This window comes from Ostrea edulis, chromosome 3, assembly GCF_947568905.1.
Source record: "Ostrea edulis chromosome 3, xbOstEdul1.1, whole genome shotgun sequence".
Lineage (NCBI taxonomy): Eukaryota > Metazoa > Mollusca > Bivalvia > Ostreida > Ostreidae > Ostrea > Ostrea edulis.
In genome coordinates, this window is record NC_079166.1 from 92,919,334 (window position 1) to 92,938,236 (window position 18,903).

General features: G+C 34.8%; 3 protein-coding genes across 3 annotated transcripts; all 3 read left to right on the forward strand.

Moving 5' to 3' along the window:
* The first annotated feature begins 2,854 nt into the window (after positions 1-2,854).
* LOC130053011 (uncharacterized) lies at positions 2,855-9,084 on the forward strand. Its single transcript, XM_056159435.1, has 4 exons — positions 2,855-3,054; positions 6,075-6,248; positions 6,795-6,904; positions 8,675-9,084. Exons 1-4 carry the CDS (start codon positions 2,886-2,888, stop codon positions 8,933-8,935), a joined length of 714 nt encoding a protein of 237 aa, XP_056015410.1. The 5' UTR covers positions 2,855-2,885; the 3' UTR covers positions 8,936-9,084.
* Positions 9,085-12,250: 3,166 nt separating this feature from the next.
* LOC130053689 (repetitive organellar protein-like) lies at positions 12,251-13,463 on the forward strand. The gene is made up of 2 exons (XM_056161090.1): positions 12,251-12,518; positions 12,598-13,463. The coding sequence occupies exons 1-2, from the start codon at positions 12,251-12,253 to the stop codon at positions 13,461-13,463; spliced, it is 1,134 nt and encodes a 377-aa protein (XP_056017065.1).
* Positions 13,464-14,720: 1,257 nt separating this feature from the next.
* On the forward strand, positions 14,721-18,832 carry LOC130053006 (golgin subfamily A member 6-like protein 25). The gene is made up of 2 exons (XM_056159429.1): positions 14,721-14,823; positions 15,827-18,832. Exon 2 carries the CDS (start codon positions 15,881-15,883, stop codon positions 18,815-18,817), a length of 2,937 nt encoding a protein of 978 aa, XP_056015404.1. The 5' UTR covers positions 14,721-14,823; positions 15,827-15,880; the 3' UTR covers positions 18,818-18,832.
* Positions 18,833-18,903: the final 71 nt, after the last annotated feature.

Sequence of the window (18,903 nt, forward strand, 5' to 3'; positions counted from 1 at the left end):
TGGGCAAATACGGACCCCTGGACACATATAGCTAACTAAACAACCCGAGAGGCATATCTGGAGGAATGCATCTAAACATTAATATTACCAATAGACAGCCCTATATCCTGATCAGGTAAACGGAGTTATCCGCAGTCAAAATCAGTGTGCCAAGAACGCCTTAACAATCGGTATGAAACACTTCAGACAGCATTTGATATATACAGCACACGATGATGCAAAGTATCATATCGACTGTTAAACGTTTAAACATTCTAGTATTTCCAAAGGAAAACATATAGATTGTAGTATAACATATCTTTGAAACATAATTTACAAATTGACTCAAAAGAAACAATCTTAACTACTTATAAAAGGAAATTAATACTATCATTTATGAGAGAATAATTAAAAGCTTTTCAACAATTATGATAGTATACAATATCATTCGAATATCATTCAAACATTGTAAATACACAAATGTCATACGGAACTTCTCGGTGCTATATAATAAACACATTTTCCACTTTGGTCGTGGAAACGTTACGGAACAAATCAAAATTAGTCTTGGGGAAATCACTATTTAATCAACTGCAGATGGTTCAAAGAATTGGAAATAAATATATTTACTACATGAAAGGTGAAGATAACGAACAGAGATCAATCTCATAACTCCTACAAGCAATATAAAATAGATAGTTGGGCAAACATGAACCCCTGGACACACCAGAGATGAGATCAGGTGCCTAGGAGGAGTAAGCATCCCCTGTCGACCAGTCACACCCGCCGTGAGCCCTATATCCCGATCAGGTAAACGGAGTTATCCGTAGTCAAAATCAGTGTACCAAGAACGGCTTAACAATCGGTATGAAACACTTCTGACAGCATTTGATATATATTCTCAAAATGTGTTAGAGGAAGGTGATTTTGGAAATCGAATAACTAACATTTGAAAGATAACGAATATTTAAATGGGGGGAAGTATTATACTTTTGATTAAACAACAGTATGCAGCAACACCTTACTTGTGTGCAGCCATAAACCAACTACCAGATGTGAAACTCTCTCTAGACTAATAGTCTTCCTGAGGGAAATTTATTTCATAATAGAGGATCTTCAAAATGTTTAAGGCAATAACAATACTTAAGTGAAAACCAAACGATCTGGATTAGATCGAAGCTGGACGCTGTGATATTCTTTGCTTGAATTACAAAATACAATTGACAAATATGACAACATACTGTTCGAAGACCTGATCTCCAAATACTTCATGAATTTTGCGAAAGAGAAATTCCATCAAATTTTGCGTAGAATCAGAGTAGTGTTTAACAAAGTAATTTATTTGCATGGTTTATCACAAGACATGCATTCCATTTTTATTGACGAAGCAGCTGCATATGAGGCCAAATCGCCTGGTCTTTATTCATTGCGTGCTATTGTAGTGTAAAGTTTTGAAAGGTCGTATAATTGATGTTGTTAATTTGGAAAAGCTTTGGGCTTTAACTATGCTAAATTTGCGTTCGAATGTTTGAAAATCCGCTATTTTCTTCACAGTATTTCAGGTATCTGTTATGGCACAATATATCTGAATTTTGTCCTTGCGAGCAGTTCACTTTTCTGTGAGGAGTACAGATAGGGGCCTGGTAGAACATTTACTGGATCCATCAATTTATCCCTGTAAGGGTTATTGGAATTCAGTATAGGCACGGCACCTCAATTGTTTGTCGTATGTGTAAAACTGAAACGTGATTTTGAAATTTTTGCGATTTCGAAAGGATCTTTCAGTATAAGTTGGGTCAATAGATAGGGAATTAAAGGCTAGCTTTCTAACATATAGTTGTAATAATGGGCTTTTGAAGGTAAAGGCAATCGTGTTACAACCAGGACATATTCCTTGTGTAATTTATTTAGTTTCTTATCATTCCTTCAGATCTACCTATTTACTTCTTTTATCACTCCTTCAAATTTATTCACATGGGTATCCAGGTTGGAATAGGTCCTCAGTGCCCCTGTTTGTCGTAAGAGGCGACGAAATGGGACGGACAGCAAAATCCAAAGCCACCTGTCACAGAAGATGTGTCACGATAAAGATCTCTCAGTGCTCAAAAGGCTGTATGCACCGAGGATAGGCCTACATTTTGCAATTTTTCATCGGAAATGGTGACGTCTCCATACGAGTTTTCTTTTTACAACCAACCCACCATCAAATTTTAGAATGCTTATATATATATATATATATATATATATATATATATATATATACAAAATCACAATACAAAAGAATTTCTAAGGTGTTTTGAAAATATAGAAATAGTAAAACAAATACCACTAAATCTATTGTTATAGCAATAAAAATGATAATAATGATATTAATAATAATAATAATAATAACAACAATATATGAAGTATTGCATTCAACATATACTCTATCGTGCAAAGTATTACAACATTTTCATTTTCACGGTTCCTTTCTTTTTATATATTGACAAACTACCCCGTGGGATTCGAGGTTAAATAGGTCCTAAGTACCATTTGCTTGTCGTAAGAGGCGACTAAATGGGGTGGTCCTTCGGATAATACCGCAAAATCTGAGGTCCCGTATCGCAACAGGCATGATATGATAAAGATCCCTCCCTGCTCAAAGGCTGTAAGCGCCGAGCATAGGTCTAACTTTTACGGCCTTTCACTGGCAATGGTGACGTCTCTATATGGGTGAAAATTTTTCGAGTGGGTCGTTAAACAATATACAACAAACCTACAAACGGGTGATTTAAATAACTGATAAATACAAGATAGATCACTATAAATAGGAAAACATATCTTCTAACGTTGAATCTACGAACCCCAAACCAAAAGTAGAAAACCCACAGGCCGTTTTACCTTCCTTGTTTTCTCAATTAATCAACATGGGTTCTGAATCGGCAATGTTGGTCTGTTGTTTCTGCTGTCTTGTGCTGCCTAGTGTTGTTTTGCAGACATGTGGATTTTTCTCACCATTCTGGATCAAACACAACTCAACAACAGATTGTTTTCTAGGAGTTGTATACAACAAAGACTGCCTGGACGATACCGAAGGTTGTGTAAGAACTTGCCAACAATTGATGATATAAAAAATTAATGTTTATTGTAAGATGAAACTCCAAACATATGCTGCACTTCGGTATAGCATTTGACTTTGATTGTGCATGTGCATATTTGTAGGTGTATGATAAAATTGCGTAAAGCTGTTTTTAGATTAAAATTATCTTAATTATGATATATGACCCCAGTAATGAGATTTGTATGGCAATGCCCTTTACGTACCTCTTAAGGACATCTTTCAAGTATAATTTGATAATATGCTTGCAGTTTCATATATTGCGATCTGACGTTATATTTATATTTCATCTACATGTATTTACTATCTATTAGATTTCTTTGCAGGTTGCAAGTTATACATTTTTATTTCAATATAGTCCTTTCTATATTCCTCCTAAACGCCCACTTGTCAATATTACACTGTTTTACGAGTATGTCAGGACGTTCATGAGTATTGAATCGATCTTATGGTGTAATTTGATATGATACACAGATTTGCCTGATTTATCATTTAAAGTTAACGTGCATTCACCTTAATAGGATTATTGTCGTTATTCAAATTCTATAGTTTATTAACATACAGTCCATTTATCTTTTGTCATAGAACCAAAATCCATATCATTGCACACATGTAAATTACTGTGGATCATTTACGTTCCCATGAACTACTGACTCTTTGCTATAGGTTCTTAGTAATTTGATTTATATTATTAATATTGCATGGTGAATCAAAATTGGTACCGTATAAGTTGTACATTAACACATGAACTTCACTAACTAGTAAATATGTACATTGACCACAGCAGTTTTGCAGTGTTAGGTACATGTATGCACAATAAACCACAGAGGATCTACCTTTAGTGTCACATGATGACCCTGGGTGTTCTCAAATTGTACCATTATTGTATTGTTCCAGATTCTGTCACGTAAATTTGTCTTCCAAAACAATGTTTCAACGGGTAACTTTGCGGCGCTTTTGAGTATCGACCTTGCTTTTTAATTCATACCATTGTTGAATGTTTTCACGCATTTCTGCTTTTAAACAACAATTGAAGCACAAAAGTCTAACTTCGTTTCGGTTTTGAGTTTTCAAATCATGTCATTATTCAATTGTTCTGGACTCTTGCACGTCATTTTTGTATTCCTAAACAGTGATTCATCTAATATAATTTAGTGGTACATGTGTAAAACTTATACGGTACCCATTTTGTTGCACCAGATGCGCATTTCGACAAATAATATCTCTTCAGTGATGCTCAACCGAAATGTTTGAAATCCGAAATAACAATTAAGTTTTAGAGATATTATAGGTAAAAAGAATGTACCAAAAAAGTGGAGTCAAATTCGTTTAAGGATAAGAGCTATGCGTGAGGGAGATAATCCTTAATTTTGAAATGAATTTCTAAATTTCATAACAGCAATTAAATATACATCCGTATTTTTAAGCTAGTAACGAAGTACTTAGATACTGGGCTGTAGAGACCCTCGGGGACTAACCGTCTACCAGCAGAAACCTCGACTACTTCTAAATCAATGTGTGACTTATTTTATCGGGCTAACGGCGGGTCTGGCCGATTAGCAGGGTATGGTCACTCCTCCTAGACACTCGATCTCACTTTCGATATATACAGGATTCCGTGTTTGTCCAACTCTCTATTTTGTTCTCCTTATAGGAGTTATGAGATTGATTACTGTTCATTATTTTCATCTTTCGTGACCTTATATATCATGTGCCTTACTATTCATACATTCTAAAGCTCCTGTCCTAAATCTTTACAGTGCAATTGCAAGAATAGTTGATTTATTTTAGAAATGCTGTAAAGTGTTAAGATTTGTCTAAACGTATCAAACATTATCATACGTGGGTATATTGTTTACAAACTATCTTTGATAACAGTAGAACAGTAAAGTTTTATGTTTATGGAAGATTAAGATTAAGATTACTTCCAAATAACAGTGTTAATGTATCTATTGCAGTGTTATTTAATAACTTGTACAACGTGAATTATTGGTTTAATGCTAGATGAAAGGTCAAACATTTACGTTCATCATCGACTTGTATGATTTATAAACAACGTCAGGGGCCTTATTTGTATATTGTATCCATCCCACGCCTCCTTTTAACACGTGGTGTGAAAGAAACAATGGCATATATACGTTTTGACAACGAGTTGAGTAGCTAGTTTGCCATTAATATCTATTTTCAAAATATTCAAGTATGAAGCAGAAGTGGACGACTCTGTGGTGTCCTTTATTTCGAGCTCACAGGGAAATATATAATCGATATATGAATGAAAATTATTATTATTAACATAAAAATAGAAATTCGTCAATCTATCTAAATATTTCATTGAAAGCCACGGCAATGTTTTTCTTTTCACGTAGACGTTTATGAATAAATTCTGCTTCATAAGACCATAAAAGCAGACCAGCAATTCGTGTCCATAGAAATTTCAACAGACTGTTGGAAGACCTGGTCACCAAAGACATGTAAAGTATGAGGGGGCGTGGTTTCTCAAGAGAGGGGGTGAGTTGTCTTGAAGAGGTGGCGAGTTGTCTTGAAGGGGGGGGGGGCGAGTTGTCTTGGAAACAAGTTGTCATGATACTGTCTCTTTTAAATTTCCACGCTAAAAAGCATTAACTAATAAGGCTCAAATATTAGAATATTCCCCATATGATACAAACAGATTTATATATTGTGACTTAACGATTCATTGTGACGTCAAATGTGTTAGGTGTTTTTCTATAGTGCATTTTAAGTATTAGCATAATCTACATTTAATTCGTGTTCTTTTTACCATTACTGGTACGACATCCATGTTTGTAATATATTAAACCATTTGTGTATCTATCATCAGGTCTTGACATCCATGTTTGTAATATATTAAACCATTTGTGTATCTATCATCAGGTCTTGACATCCATGTTTGTAATATATTAAACCATTTGTGTATCTATCATCAGGTCTTGACATCCATGTTTGTAATATATTAAACCATTTGTGTATCTATCATCAGGTCTTGGTTCAGCTGTCCTCGGACTACAGGCTACGGCGTTTACTATCATTGCCCTAACAACAGTAATCTCCATCTGTTTCATCTGCTGTAACAACGATGATGAGGACGATGACGATGATGTTGGGTGTTGTGCAAAATTTGGCGTCTGTTTGATATGCCTATATCCTGTCGCAGGTGTGATTTTGTTTTGTTTTCAAGAGTGTGACTTCTTTCCACAATCATAGATGTACTGCCATTTAGCATTACCAGTTAAGCACTATCCTTCATCCTTTTCGTGATTAGACAAGCATCATGTATGATTCTCAGGTTGCTAGTTTTGTTTTAAAAAACATGGTAACGTCACAAGAAATTGCACCTTTCCCTTCCAACTAACACGAACTATTATGACAAAGAATATGAATAATACCGCAATGAAAACGTGAATATGATGAACAGTGATCAATCTCAGAATACACCCTTAAAATACAAATTAAAAGTAGGGCAAACAGGGATACGTGGACACATAAGGTATTTTGTCCTAGTGTTTCAAAGAATATAAAGATATGAAGAGGGTCAAGATAGTGAATAATTACCTAAAGATAGTATAATTTAAAATTACGAGAAGGGCAAGCAGACTCCTGGACATATCTAAATCGAGAAAACAGCTTTTGCCTTGATCAAGTGATTAAAACATGAATTTATTCATGAGTTGTTATTTTCACTTTATATATCCTACTCCAGGTATTATTGGATTCGCCGGCTGTATGGTGGTAGTCGCTGATTATGGAGACCATGATAAAGGCTGGTCTTTCTATCTTTGTTTGGTGGCGTCTTGTTACGTTATCCTTGAGGTATGTGTTCTTGTGATGATTAACAGGTTTTTTTAAGCTTTTAATTAGAGGTCAATGGAATTTGGCATTGTGATGATACTATCTGTTAATATTTGTGTTGTTTTGTTTCGCTTATGGAAATTCGGATGCATATTTCATTATGATATCATTAGCCCTAAGGTGAACGAAAATTAGTCTGCAATGAAAAGATGAAGAAAACGAACAATTATCGATTTCATAATTACTATCGTTAATACAAATTTACGGATAGGGAAAACACAGGTCCCTCGACACATCAGGGGTGGGATCAGATGTCTAGGAGGAATGAGATGTGAATATAACGGACAGTGGTCAATCTCATAACTCCTATAAGCAATACAAAATAGGGAATTGGGTAAACACGGGCCCCTGGATATATTGGGCGTTCCGATGAACCGGTCAGACCCACTGTGAACCCTATATATTGAACCTGTCATTGGGTCAAATGTTGACTGGCATGTTCCATACCAATTGTTAGGCCGTTCTTTACACATTGATTTTGACTGCGGATTACTCCGTATACCTGATCGAGATATATAAATCACATCAGGTGTGGCTGGTCGACAGTAGATACTTTCTCCTCCTATGCACCTAACCCCACCTCTGGTCCGGGGGTCCGTGTTTGCTCAATTCTTAATTTTGAATTCCTTCGGAGTTATGATATTGGCCACTGTTCGTTATCTTCATCTTTTCATGTACATACTGACATAAGTGTCTAAAACAATTTATATAAATCAAACCAAATTTGTGTGAAGTAGACCAGCTGCTTTAATTATGGTAAAGTCAATGCATTCCATGGGGGTCATTTTCATGGGTTTCGGAGGTAGCCGTGTCCATGTAATTTAAATATCTACGATATACACAACTTATGTGATGGTTTCATATACCTAAACCGTTTACGTGGCCTGTAATGTTGCAAACAGGATCGATGTATAAAACGCGACAATCGACAAAGATTGCTTTCCCCAAATCAAAATGATCTGTTCCTAAGTGTTGTATGGAACAATGTATAGAGGAGGTTCGCATCAACTGAATTGACATTGCAAATGGTACGGGTGAAGGTACACTGTGAATAATGTCATGGACCCTACAAATGATATGAAATTGAGAAACGAGGGGGCACACGGATCTTGGAAAGGTTTGGGGGTCATCATGCGCCTTTGATGTATAACAGTCCTCTTAATCAGTCACATCCGCCGTGAGCTCTTTTTCCTCTCAAGGAGACGGAGTTATGGAATCAAAGGCTTACATTCGTCTCAATCAACAAGTAGGTGTTTCTTTTTAGCGTAGTGGGCAACACATACTCCTCTCCTTTCTGTGACTGTGGCTGAATTCCGTCATCGACAATGATCATATTTAAGGTGTCATTGGTAATCGGTAATAATAATAATAATAACATTCATTAATATAGCGCCTTATATAACTATAAATATCCACTCTAAAGCGCTGCACACAATAAAAATGATACACGTTATAAAAGTAGTAAAAGGAAGTTACAATAACATTAAGACATGATAATATTAAAACACTAATCGGTGATAGTTTTCTCCAAAGGACTCTGATTTCGTCTTTAACGATCTCAATCATGTACAGAGGGGGTACGCAAATTTGTAATGATCTTGGTTTTACCGACGAAGACCAAAATCGACATTTATTATCATGTGTATGCGGGGAGTGATAGCTACTAAAATTGAATTGTAACAAATCAAACATGCAAATCAAACTATTCTAAGTTGAATTCTTTAATTTCAGATGATTTTCTGCTGCTGTGTTTTATGTAAGGCAGCAAAGGAAGGTAACAGCGACACGGAGGGTGGGCAAGGGAATGCTGGCTATGTTGGAGATGAGGTCCAGCATTACGGAACCAGATATGATGGGCAGTCTGTAACTTCTCCCAGTGGTGGAGGAATGATAGTGGGTCAGATTATGGAACACCAACAGGTGGCTCTTACTGGGACTGGGTCACTCATAGTGAGGAAGCTGCAGATTGCAAGAGTGTTCCGTATCAGCTGACATGCATTTATAACTTGCTTAATGCATCGCATCAATAAATGTATTTGCTTTCAGGATATATTTTGAACAAAGATGTGTTTCAAACATAAAAACTGAAATATATTGCCCTATGAAAGAATTACTTGTAATTAAATTTTCATTACATCTGATTTTCTGAATTCTTTATTTTCGTCTATTCGAAGAAACATCACTTCGTAAAATTTTTAAAGGCGTATCCCCCTAATAGTTCTACAACATATTGCCCAGAATTTGTGAATTGCCTATGCTTATCAACATTTCCTTTTGTTGTCATAGATAGAATATAAGCTTCTTACTATATGGTTTAAAATTCAATAAGTAAAAACACAAAAGTGCATTGCTCAACATACAATATTAGGAGGGAATATAGTTTGCGTGTGATGGAATTAAGAAAAAAGGCCAAGGAAACTGATGAAGAATAAAGAGAAAAAAAGGTCGAGGAAACTGAAGAAAAATATAGCCAAAAAAGGCCAAGGAAACTGAAGAAGACTATAGAGAATAAGGCCAAGGAAACTGAAGAAGAATATATAGCGTTTCTTCTTACCTTATTTTGTTCACAGATAAAGATTTACCTTCTAACAGGGTTACTTCCAGGAATTTTATGAATTAAGATTTAACTGATAGATTGTCAAATATGTTTCCGAGAAGAATTCTTAAGCATCGTTAAAATTACTTTGGTAAGTTTCATGTAAAAGTTCACTCTTCATTTGTTTTACGGGTATCTCGAACATTTCAACAGTAAAGTTAAAAAAAATTCTTTCAAATGAAGTTTATAGCTTAAGAATGTATATTTGTATGACTTCAAAAACATATTTTTAACATAGATAATTTCCATAGTAAGACAGTAGATATATGTTTATAAATCAGTGTCATTGTACATTCTAAATGGTCATAATTAATATAACTATTCCTAGTTGTTTGTAATTATAAAATGTTTATATAAGCCTAATTCACCTTTTCTGATTGTACATATTTTATTTGATCAATTCATGCTAATTAACATAAAAATCATAAGAAACCTAAAGCAAAACATTCACAGTTCCTTCCGTGTTGTGTCAGTTGACTGTTGCTGCCTAGTTTGGTGTTGCAGTTTTTTTATCTTTGTTTTGGAATAAACAAAACAAAAATTTGTGTCGATGAGTCCTCTATAACATACACTGTCCAGATGATACTGAACGGGCTGTAAACCTTTGTCGATGAATCCTCTACAACATACACTGCCCAGATGATACTGAACGGGCTGTAAACCTTCGTCGATGAATCCTCTACAACATACACTGCCCAGATGATACTGAACGGGCTGTAAACCTTCGTCGATGAACACTGTTATGGAATGAGAAGATACTGAAATACTATAATTTTGAGCTTAATCAGATGCATTAGATGTGTCTTTTAGCATGATTTGTGTTCTACATTCATGAAACATCTGAGGTGTCTTTTAGCATGATTTGTGTTCTAGATTCATGAAACATCTGATCTCTGATGTGAATGAATATATTCCTGTGTGGAACTACAAGTATACACTGAGTGTATGTAAAACTTAGACGGTACCAATTCCGATGCACCAGATGCGCATTTCGACAAATGTCTCTTCAGTGATGATCAAACTTTTGTATACATGTATATCACGAATTAGCTCCTCGAAGATCATAACTATACAGTAATATGATAAATGAAAAGATGAAGGTACCGAACAGTGATCAATCTCGTCATTCCTATACAGAATACAAAATTAGGAGTAAAACAAACATCAACTCAGGAAACACCTATGGTCGGATCATGTGTCTTGTTGGAATACGTAATACCCTGTCGACCGATCACACCACCTTGAATCCCATATATTGATCAGATTAAAATATATTCAATTTCACGACAAGTCCAAGGATCATATCTAAACCACTAATCGTTGCAAATGAACTGAACAAGCTTATCATACTGTTTATCAAGTCAGGTTTATCTCAGAGATAACAGGGTAAAACAGGAAATGTTCTTCCACAGAATGTTGACGAAATGAACTTAAAATTGTCTACACATATAACGAAATTTGAAGTTCTTGAAAAGGAGCCAGAAAGAGTGGAAACTGAAAGAGACATATTGTCTTCTAAAGACTTGGAAGATCTTACACTTGAAAATGATTTAATGAGTAATTCAGTTGCAAAGAAAAGAAGAGAAAAAGATTTTTTTGGTTTCCGAAATTACCAAGATCAAAGCAACTAATCAAAGCCTAGGCATGTCAGTAAGTGATGCTGAGACAGAAGTAGAAAAATTAAAGACTGAGTTACAAGAGAACACTATTGTCCAAGACGAAAGTGAAAACTTGTTACAGCAAAGCTTGACAGAATCCAAATCTCAGTTTGAAGATAATGTGAAGTTGAATGAGATGTTTTCAATTCTACAGTCAGAGCTAATCACCACTAAAACAGAAAATGAAGATAAAGAAAAACAACGCTCATTTCTTACTGAAAGCACATTATTTCTAGAGACTGAATTAAAAAACCTAGAATCAACAGAAATTGAACTGAGAGATAAGTTAAAGACATTTCAAGACGAAATAGATGCCAGACTAGTTTTAGTGGAAGAAAAGCTGATTTCTCTAAATGACAAAAAGAAAACATTAATCGACAAGAAAGACCCATTTATAGACAAGCTGTCTCTGACAGAATCACAAATGTGTGTTCTGCAGGCTGAAGTTGAGGATTTACAGATGCAGAATATTGTTGAAAAAGAACTTGTATTGAAACATATCAAAGAACTTCATTGCACAAGTGACAGGCTGCGACATTTGGAAGAAAGTGCCTGTGCTTTAGAATATTCTTTTAAGAACCAACGTAGTTTGCTTCAGACAAAAGAGGAAACAATTGTAGAACTTAATGAATCAAAAACAATATCAGAAACACAAATGGTGAATTTTCTGAAAGAATTACAAGATATGAAGTCAGAGCATGCAGAAAAAATTAATAATTCAGAAATTCTAATAAACTCTCTGATGTCTGATATCAACTGTCTAAGGGAGGGAAAAGAGAGGTTGGATAATCAGAACCAGGCTCTAACGAGCAATTTCCAATCTCAAGTTGAAAAAAATAGAGAACTACAAAAGAAAGTATAGCAACGTGATCAAGAAATCACTGTCTTGTCTTGATGGAACATTCTCAAGAACTAGAAAGCCGTTGCTTTGAGATAACTGAAGTTATTACGAAAGTGAGATCGGATGAGAATAAGAACAAATAAAAAAAACCATGATGAAATGGTTAAAAGAACACTAAAATAAAATGCCCTGAGGGAGATCTTAAGAAACTAATGCTCGACTTGGAAAGTAAAGATAAACAACTAGATAAGATCAATTCAGATTTAGTATCAACAGATGAAGCTTGTAGAAGTACAACAGATAGATTGCAACAGACATGCAATGACATGCGAGGAAAATACATCAACGAGCAAAACAGATGTAGTGAACTTCAAACTAGAGTAACAGAGGTAGAGACTGAGGTAAAGACCAAGGATGTACTCATAGAAGAATTAAGGCAGTTACACAAACAAAACCGACTTGAAATTGACACTGAAGAAGGTAAATGAAGAAGTTAATGTCCTGGAAAATGAATTAAAGCAACAGAAAATTAATTATCATCAAATGGTTTCTGAAAAAGAACAGGAGAAGGGCATCAATGTTGCGCAGTTCAAGATATTAGAAGAAGAAATTGAAATGCTGAATGAAACTAACCAAAAGCATAGAATGATTATAACAAAACTGCAGGTGCATAGTAAGACAAAGTCTAAAGAAATCCATCATTTAGAAATGATGATAAAGAAATTAGATATGAATTTAGAGAGTAAAATCAGAATAGAGGTGGAAAATGGAAAAGAAGATATGGCAAATGCAAAGGAGAAACTGAGGAAAGACAGTCTAGAATGTAAAGAAATGCTACAGGATAGGGATGTTAAGCTGTCGGAATTAGAATTTAAATGTAATGAGTTGAATAAAAGCAACCAAGAGCTTGAATGCAATTATTCTTCTTTGGAATGTAACATGAAAGATGCAGAAGAAATGCGTATTAAAGAAATACAATCCATGGAGGAAAGGTTAAAAAATTCATCCAGGGACTTTGAAGACATGTCTGAAAAGAATAGAATGCTAAATGAAGAGTTATTGTGTGCTAAACAGGAGTGCCAGTCTCTTAGTGTAGAGATGGATAGTCTTCAATTGAAGCTCGACACTTTAATGCACGAGAAAAATGAGCTTTTACAAGAAAATAATGATTTAGAAGTGTCGAACAGAGAATGGATAAAGGCAAGAGAAGAATTGACATCAGTCCAAGAAGAATTCGATAATTTAGTGGGAGAAAAAACGATGTTGATGAAGGAATTGAAAGAATTGCAGACCAAACTTGTGACTGAAACAGAACTTCTCAACAAAGATGTTGAAGAAAAAGAAGTGTCTTTATCAACTTTAAATCGTCAGGTGGAATCATTAACTCTAACCAATACTGAACTAGAAAATGAGACCTTGTGCTAGAAAGATGCGGTAAACGAATTGCAAAGTGCGAGTAAGAGAAATGAAGAACTTAGCATTGCGTTTAAAACAAAAGAAGATGTGTTTGATCAAAAAATTGAAATGCTGATACTACAGAATGAAGATTACGTTGAAAAATTCCAAGATTTAGATTCCTTGCTTATGCTTATGAATGAAAGCCAAAAGAATACTGGTCTTAAAAATCAACTCCAAGAAAGCATAATAAAACTGAATTATATGGAGTTGTTTAGAAAAGGAATATGCTGAATTGAAAATATGTTTTCAAGAAAAGAATGATCAGTACGAGAATTGTCTGAATAAGGCAGGGGCTGTCGAGTCAGATATTCTGCACATGAATGCCATCATGGGAAAAATGAAGGAGGAAATGTCTTATCAAGTAACATCCATTGAAGAACTCACAAAGTAAAATGAAATGTTGAAGCAAGCAAATTTTAGAGGAAAAGAAAAGCAGAGAAATGATAGATTGCAATGTGAAGAATTTGAATTGATGTTAGAAAAGAACAACAAGGCTTTGGATGCTTGTTTGAAGTGGTTGAAATCATTGTTCAAAGAGCTAACACTAAGCACAGATGACGCCGAAGAAACAACTTACATTGATGGATGGATTGGATTAGTTAACACAGAGATCTTGACATTGAAAAGAAATCTTCTTTTAAATATATCAGAAGAAAACACCTCCCTTCTTAAACAAATAGAAGCCAAATCAAGAAAGCTGAATCGTGTTGAAGAAGAGTTGAAACAAGGAAGATGTGAGGTCGAAACTGTGAACAGTAAACATTATTTAATGCTATCAGAATATGAGGAGCTGCAACAAGCATTGCTCAGTATAAATGCTAATAGTGGGATTACTTTGACAACAAACAAGAAAATGAAGGAGGAGATGAATGATCAACAAGCAAAACTTCAGAAGCTAACTGAAGCTAACGAGGTTTTGGAACATCGGTGTGACGGTTACGAACAGGGATTAAGGAAGTTGTTACAAACAACAGAACACAGTTCACTCGAGTTTTCAGATGAATTCTATGAACAAGATGGAAACGTTTCAATGCTTGAAAAACTTGAGGAGTTTATAAGCTCAATGAAAGGAAGTATGCTCAAGCTGGATAAGGAGAAAACAACGCTGGAAGATGAGCTACAGAAAGCAGATAGTGCCTTGAAAGATATAACAATATCTCATGAAGAATTGACACATAAAGCCACAGACACAGAGACTCGTTTAAAGCAGATATTGTAGACGAAAGAGAAAGTAGATTTAGAACTTTCAAAATGCGAAAGTGAGTATTCCGAATTGAGAGAGCAGTTCCATGCATTGACGGATGCAAACGAGGATCTGAAATTTCAGGTAACGTACATATGTTTCGAACTAAGAGAATATGAAAGTAGAGCTGTCATGATGTGTTTGAGCATTTACAGTAATTATTCATTTTCGCTTGAATTAAGCCTTTGGCATTATTTTATTTCTATGACGTGTATTTTCCAAATCAAGATGACAAATTTCGAAAGATGTTTTATCAGAAATCTTAAGGAATCTGTTAGTATGAAACAATGAAATACAACATCTCCCAAGTATTTTTTCACTACTTTGTTGCCAATTTGCAACAACAAATCATCGATGTATTTTAGGAGGATTTCTTTAGAGGACTGGTTTAAAGGGATTGGTGTCATTTTACACTTTGTATTATTTCTAGTTGGATAGTTTTAGTGGAACCTCTGATTTGGGGTTAAGGTATTTTTAAAGATCGATTATCAAGACACTAGTGATAGTTTTTAAATGCCAAATTAAAGTTTCATTGCTCTGATCCCCATTACCAAATTCCTTCAAAAGAAATGTCATAAACTCTTCACCTACATGTGTACATGTTACACAAACAGAAATGACATTTTGGCAGTAAATCCTGTTCAGACTTGTCATCCTTGTCCTAAAAAAGTTGCAATTAAAGGAAAAGTAGTTTTTTAAGAAATAAAAATAATGATAATGTCTGCTGATAACGTTAATAGTAAAGTATAAATATGAGTTATATAAATATACGAGTAAGTAAGAAGGATTTCATCAGGATTTAGTCTCTTCACGTCATGTTTTTAGAGCTACATTTATTCCTATTGAATTTGAACATACAGATACTGAAGGCAATGAGAACGTAGAGTTATGGCCAGATCACTCTACATGTGATTGAAAAAAGGAGAATTGTAGTGCATTGAGTTTTGTCAGTTAGTATAGTTAGGATAATTTCTGTGCTAAATTCGACCTTAGGGATATGGGGCATTGTTTTATGTTAACAAAACTGCTTTCCTATTTATTTTTGAGGCTTCATTCGTACTTATCGTCTCAATTCATTTTTATTTAGCTACATGAAAAAGAAAATATAATTCTGGACCTCCGAAGAGACTCTAAAGAAGCGATGGACCAAAACGATCAGAAAATAAGTGATTTATTGTCGGTACAAGAAAACCTAATTAGGCAAAAGTCAGATATTACAATTAAACTTGAAAAAGTTCAAAGAGAGTTGTGTGAGTTGCAAAGGGAAGTGAAGGTGCAAAATAGTGAGAATGTTGAACTGAGGAATTCTATTGAAGAAAAAGAGAATCGCTTACTACAACACAAAGTGGAATCAAATGAGTATGAATCTAGAATAGTTAAACTCCAACAGGAGTTAGAAATTCAGAGAAGCTCGCACAAACTGCTGACTGAAAAACCATTGAGTAGTGCAGAGGATAGGAACACAGACTTTGAAAAACTTAATAGTGAAATTAAGAAACTACAGAAACTTTGTAAAGCAAAGGATGCCAAGATATCTAAAATGACACAAGAAATGAACAACCAAGACCTGGGGGACAGAAAGGATTTTGAAAATAAAGTAGAAAAATTGGAAACAACGTTAAAAGAGGTTATTGACGAAAGAGAAAGTATGCGAATTGAAAATCAAAAGTTGCAGAAAATGTATAAAGGCAGGGAAGTGAAACTAAAGAAATTGGACGAAATAGTAACAGAACAGGAGAAACTGCTGAGTCAGTACGAAGCAGATAAACTTATCTTAAGCGAAAGTGTGAATGAACTGAATGAAAAAGTAGAGGATGCAAGATATGAGGAACAAATTGCACAAAAGGAACTTCAGAAATTTACTATTCAGCGTCAGGAGCGGATTGATGAGATAGAGGAACTTAGAAAGTTCATTGCAAAGAAAGAGGAAGAAATAATAAAATTTGATGGAGAATTGGTCCATTTGAAAGATTTGTTACAACAACAGAACACGGAATTTAACAAACGCAACCAGAGCCAACATGTGTTTTCTTCTCAGCTTGAGGAAGAAAATACTGCCTTGAAATCAAAAGTTGAAAAAATGGATGAAGAAATCCAAATCTTGAAATCCAAAATTGTTAGTCTCGAGGAAAGTCATGAAAAGCATGTGACAGAATCTAAAAAATTAAACATGGTGACCAAAGGAAAAGATACTAAAGTCAAGAAAATGGAAGAGGTGTTAAAAAAGAAAGAAGAGGAACTAAAATCAGTTCATTATCAACTCCAGGAAATCAAGAAATCATATGAAAGTAGCCTTGAGAAAGAAGAGGTTAATGCTCAAGAAATTCTGAAATTACAAAAACTGGGAAAAGGGAAAGAGGCGAAAGCAAAGAAGTTTGAAGATGTTATAAATATGCAAGAAAAACTTCTTGCAGATAAAGTAACAGATGTTGTGATCCTGCAGGGTAGTATTTCTGAAATGAATTTAAAACTTGAGGATCTTGGTGCTACTGAACAAAGTTTGAGAAGTGATTTAGAAGATCATTTGAAAACGATTACAGAATTGAAGGTAAAATGCTCAAAATTGGAACAAAACGAACTTGATCTCAGACATGCTTTAGAAATGAAAGAGGAGATTCAAAAACTAAACAGAGAATTGGAGACAAGTAAAGAAAGTTACAATTTATTGCTTCAGGAGAAGGAAGAAGTCGAAGAGCAATGTCGCAAAATTAAGCATTCTTTATTACAAACGGAAGAGAAGCTACACGAATCAGAAAACGAAGTTCAACGACTATCTGAAGATCTTGAAAAGGTTAGAAAAGAAAAAGAAAACATTATTTATGAAACTGAGAAAATGAAAAAGGTCGGAAAAGGAAAATTAACAAAGCTTGGTAAATTCCAAGAAATAGTTGAAAAGCAAGAGAGTATTATATCGGAAAAAGATACAGATTTACTTATGATGAAAGAAAGGATTAACGATTTGTCTGAAAAACTCGGACAAAAAGAAGAAGAATTACAATTACTGCAGGGAGATTTAGAAAGAATGACTCGTTGGGAGGAGGTTTGTAAACAGCACGAGCGGACAATCCATGACATACATCAAAGTGTCGAAGATAGAACCAGGGAATTCACGGAAGGAAATATCGAAAGTGACAGGAAAATTTCCATCTTAGAAGAAAAATGTTCTGCTCTTGAAAATACTATTGAATTTTTGCAGCGTCAAGAGAAGGATATGGAACTTGAAATCCAGTCACTATCTGCATCTTCTTCAGAGGCTGATTACTGGAAAAACAGGTGTCAGAAGCTTGAGGAAGGAAATGAATCTCATCTAAAAAGAATCCCAATCGTCAGCGATTTGATAGAACGTCAGGAAACTAATCCGTCCTTAGCCATCAAACCAAAGATCCAAGAAGATAGCACTGAAGACAATGACCCCGAATATGAGGATTTGAATCCTAAACAGCTGATAACAACATTAGATAAAAAACAAGCTTTAATTCTTTCAATGCAAGATAACCATCAAAAAGAACTCGCAGCTTTAAATGCCAAATTATCCAAGATGAAAACGCTATGTAAAGCCAAAGATGCTAAAATTGCCAAACTTCAGAACATGGAAAAAGACGAGCAAAATAGAGGTGATGAGAGTGGAAGCAGTAATGCACGGGAAAGTACAGACAATTTGTCCTTGAACTCTAGTGTGGTTGATAATGAATGGAGAGAGAGAATTATGCATTCTGAGGTAGTGATGCAACTTGAAAGGCAAATTGAAGATTTGAAAGACGTTATTCAATCAAGAGACGAAGAAATTGTTGATGGAAGGGATTTTGCCATAAACCAGCAAGAAGAGTTACATTCCTTAAGAGAATTTCTAAATGCCAAAGAAGAAGATATGTTTGGTCTTAAAGAGAGGGTATATGGTTGGGAGGATTGGTATGATAAAGAATTTAGAGGCATTGAATCTTCGCTGGCTGCAATGGAAAAGTCTTCGATAGAAAAAGACACAATTATTGCCAATATGAAGGAAGAACTTGATTCTTTAAAAGATATATCGATGACTGAGGAGCCTAAGTTATTAGAGGGTAAAGAGACTGACGTGTAAAAATCTCTTGAACAAGAATTATGTAAATTAAAAAGAATTTGCAAAGGCAAGGAAGCTAAAATAAAGCAGCTCGAACAAGCAAAAAA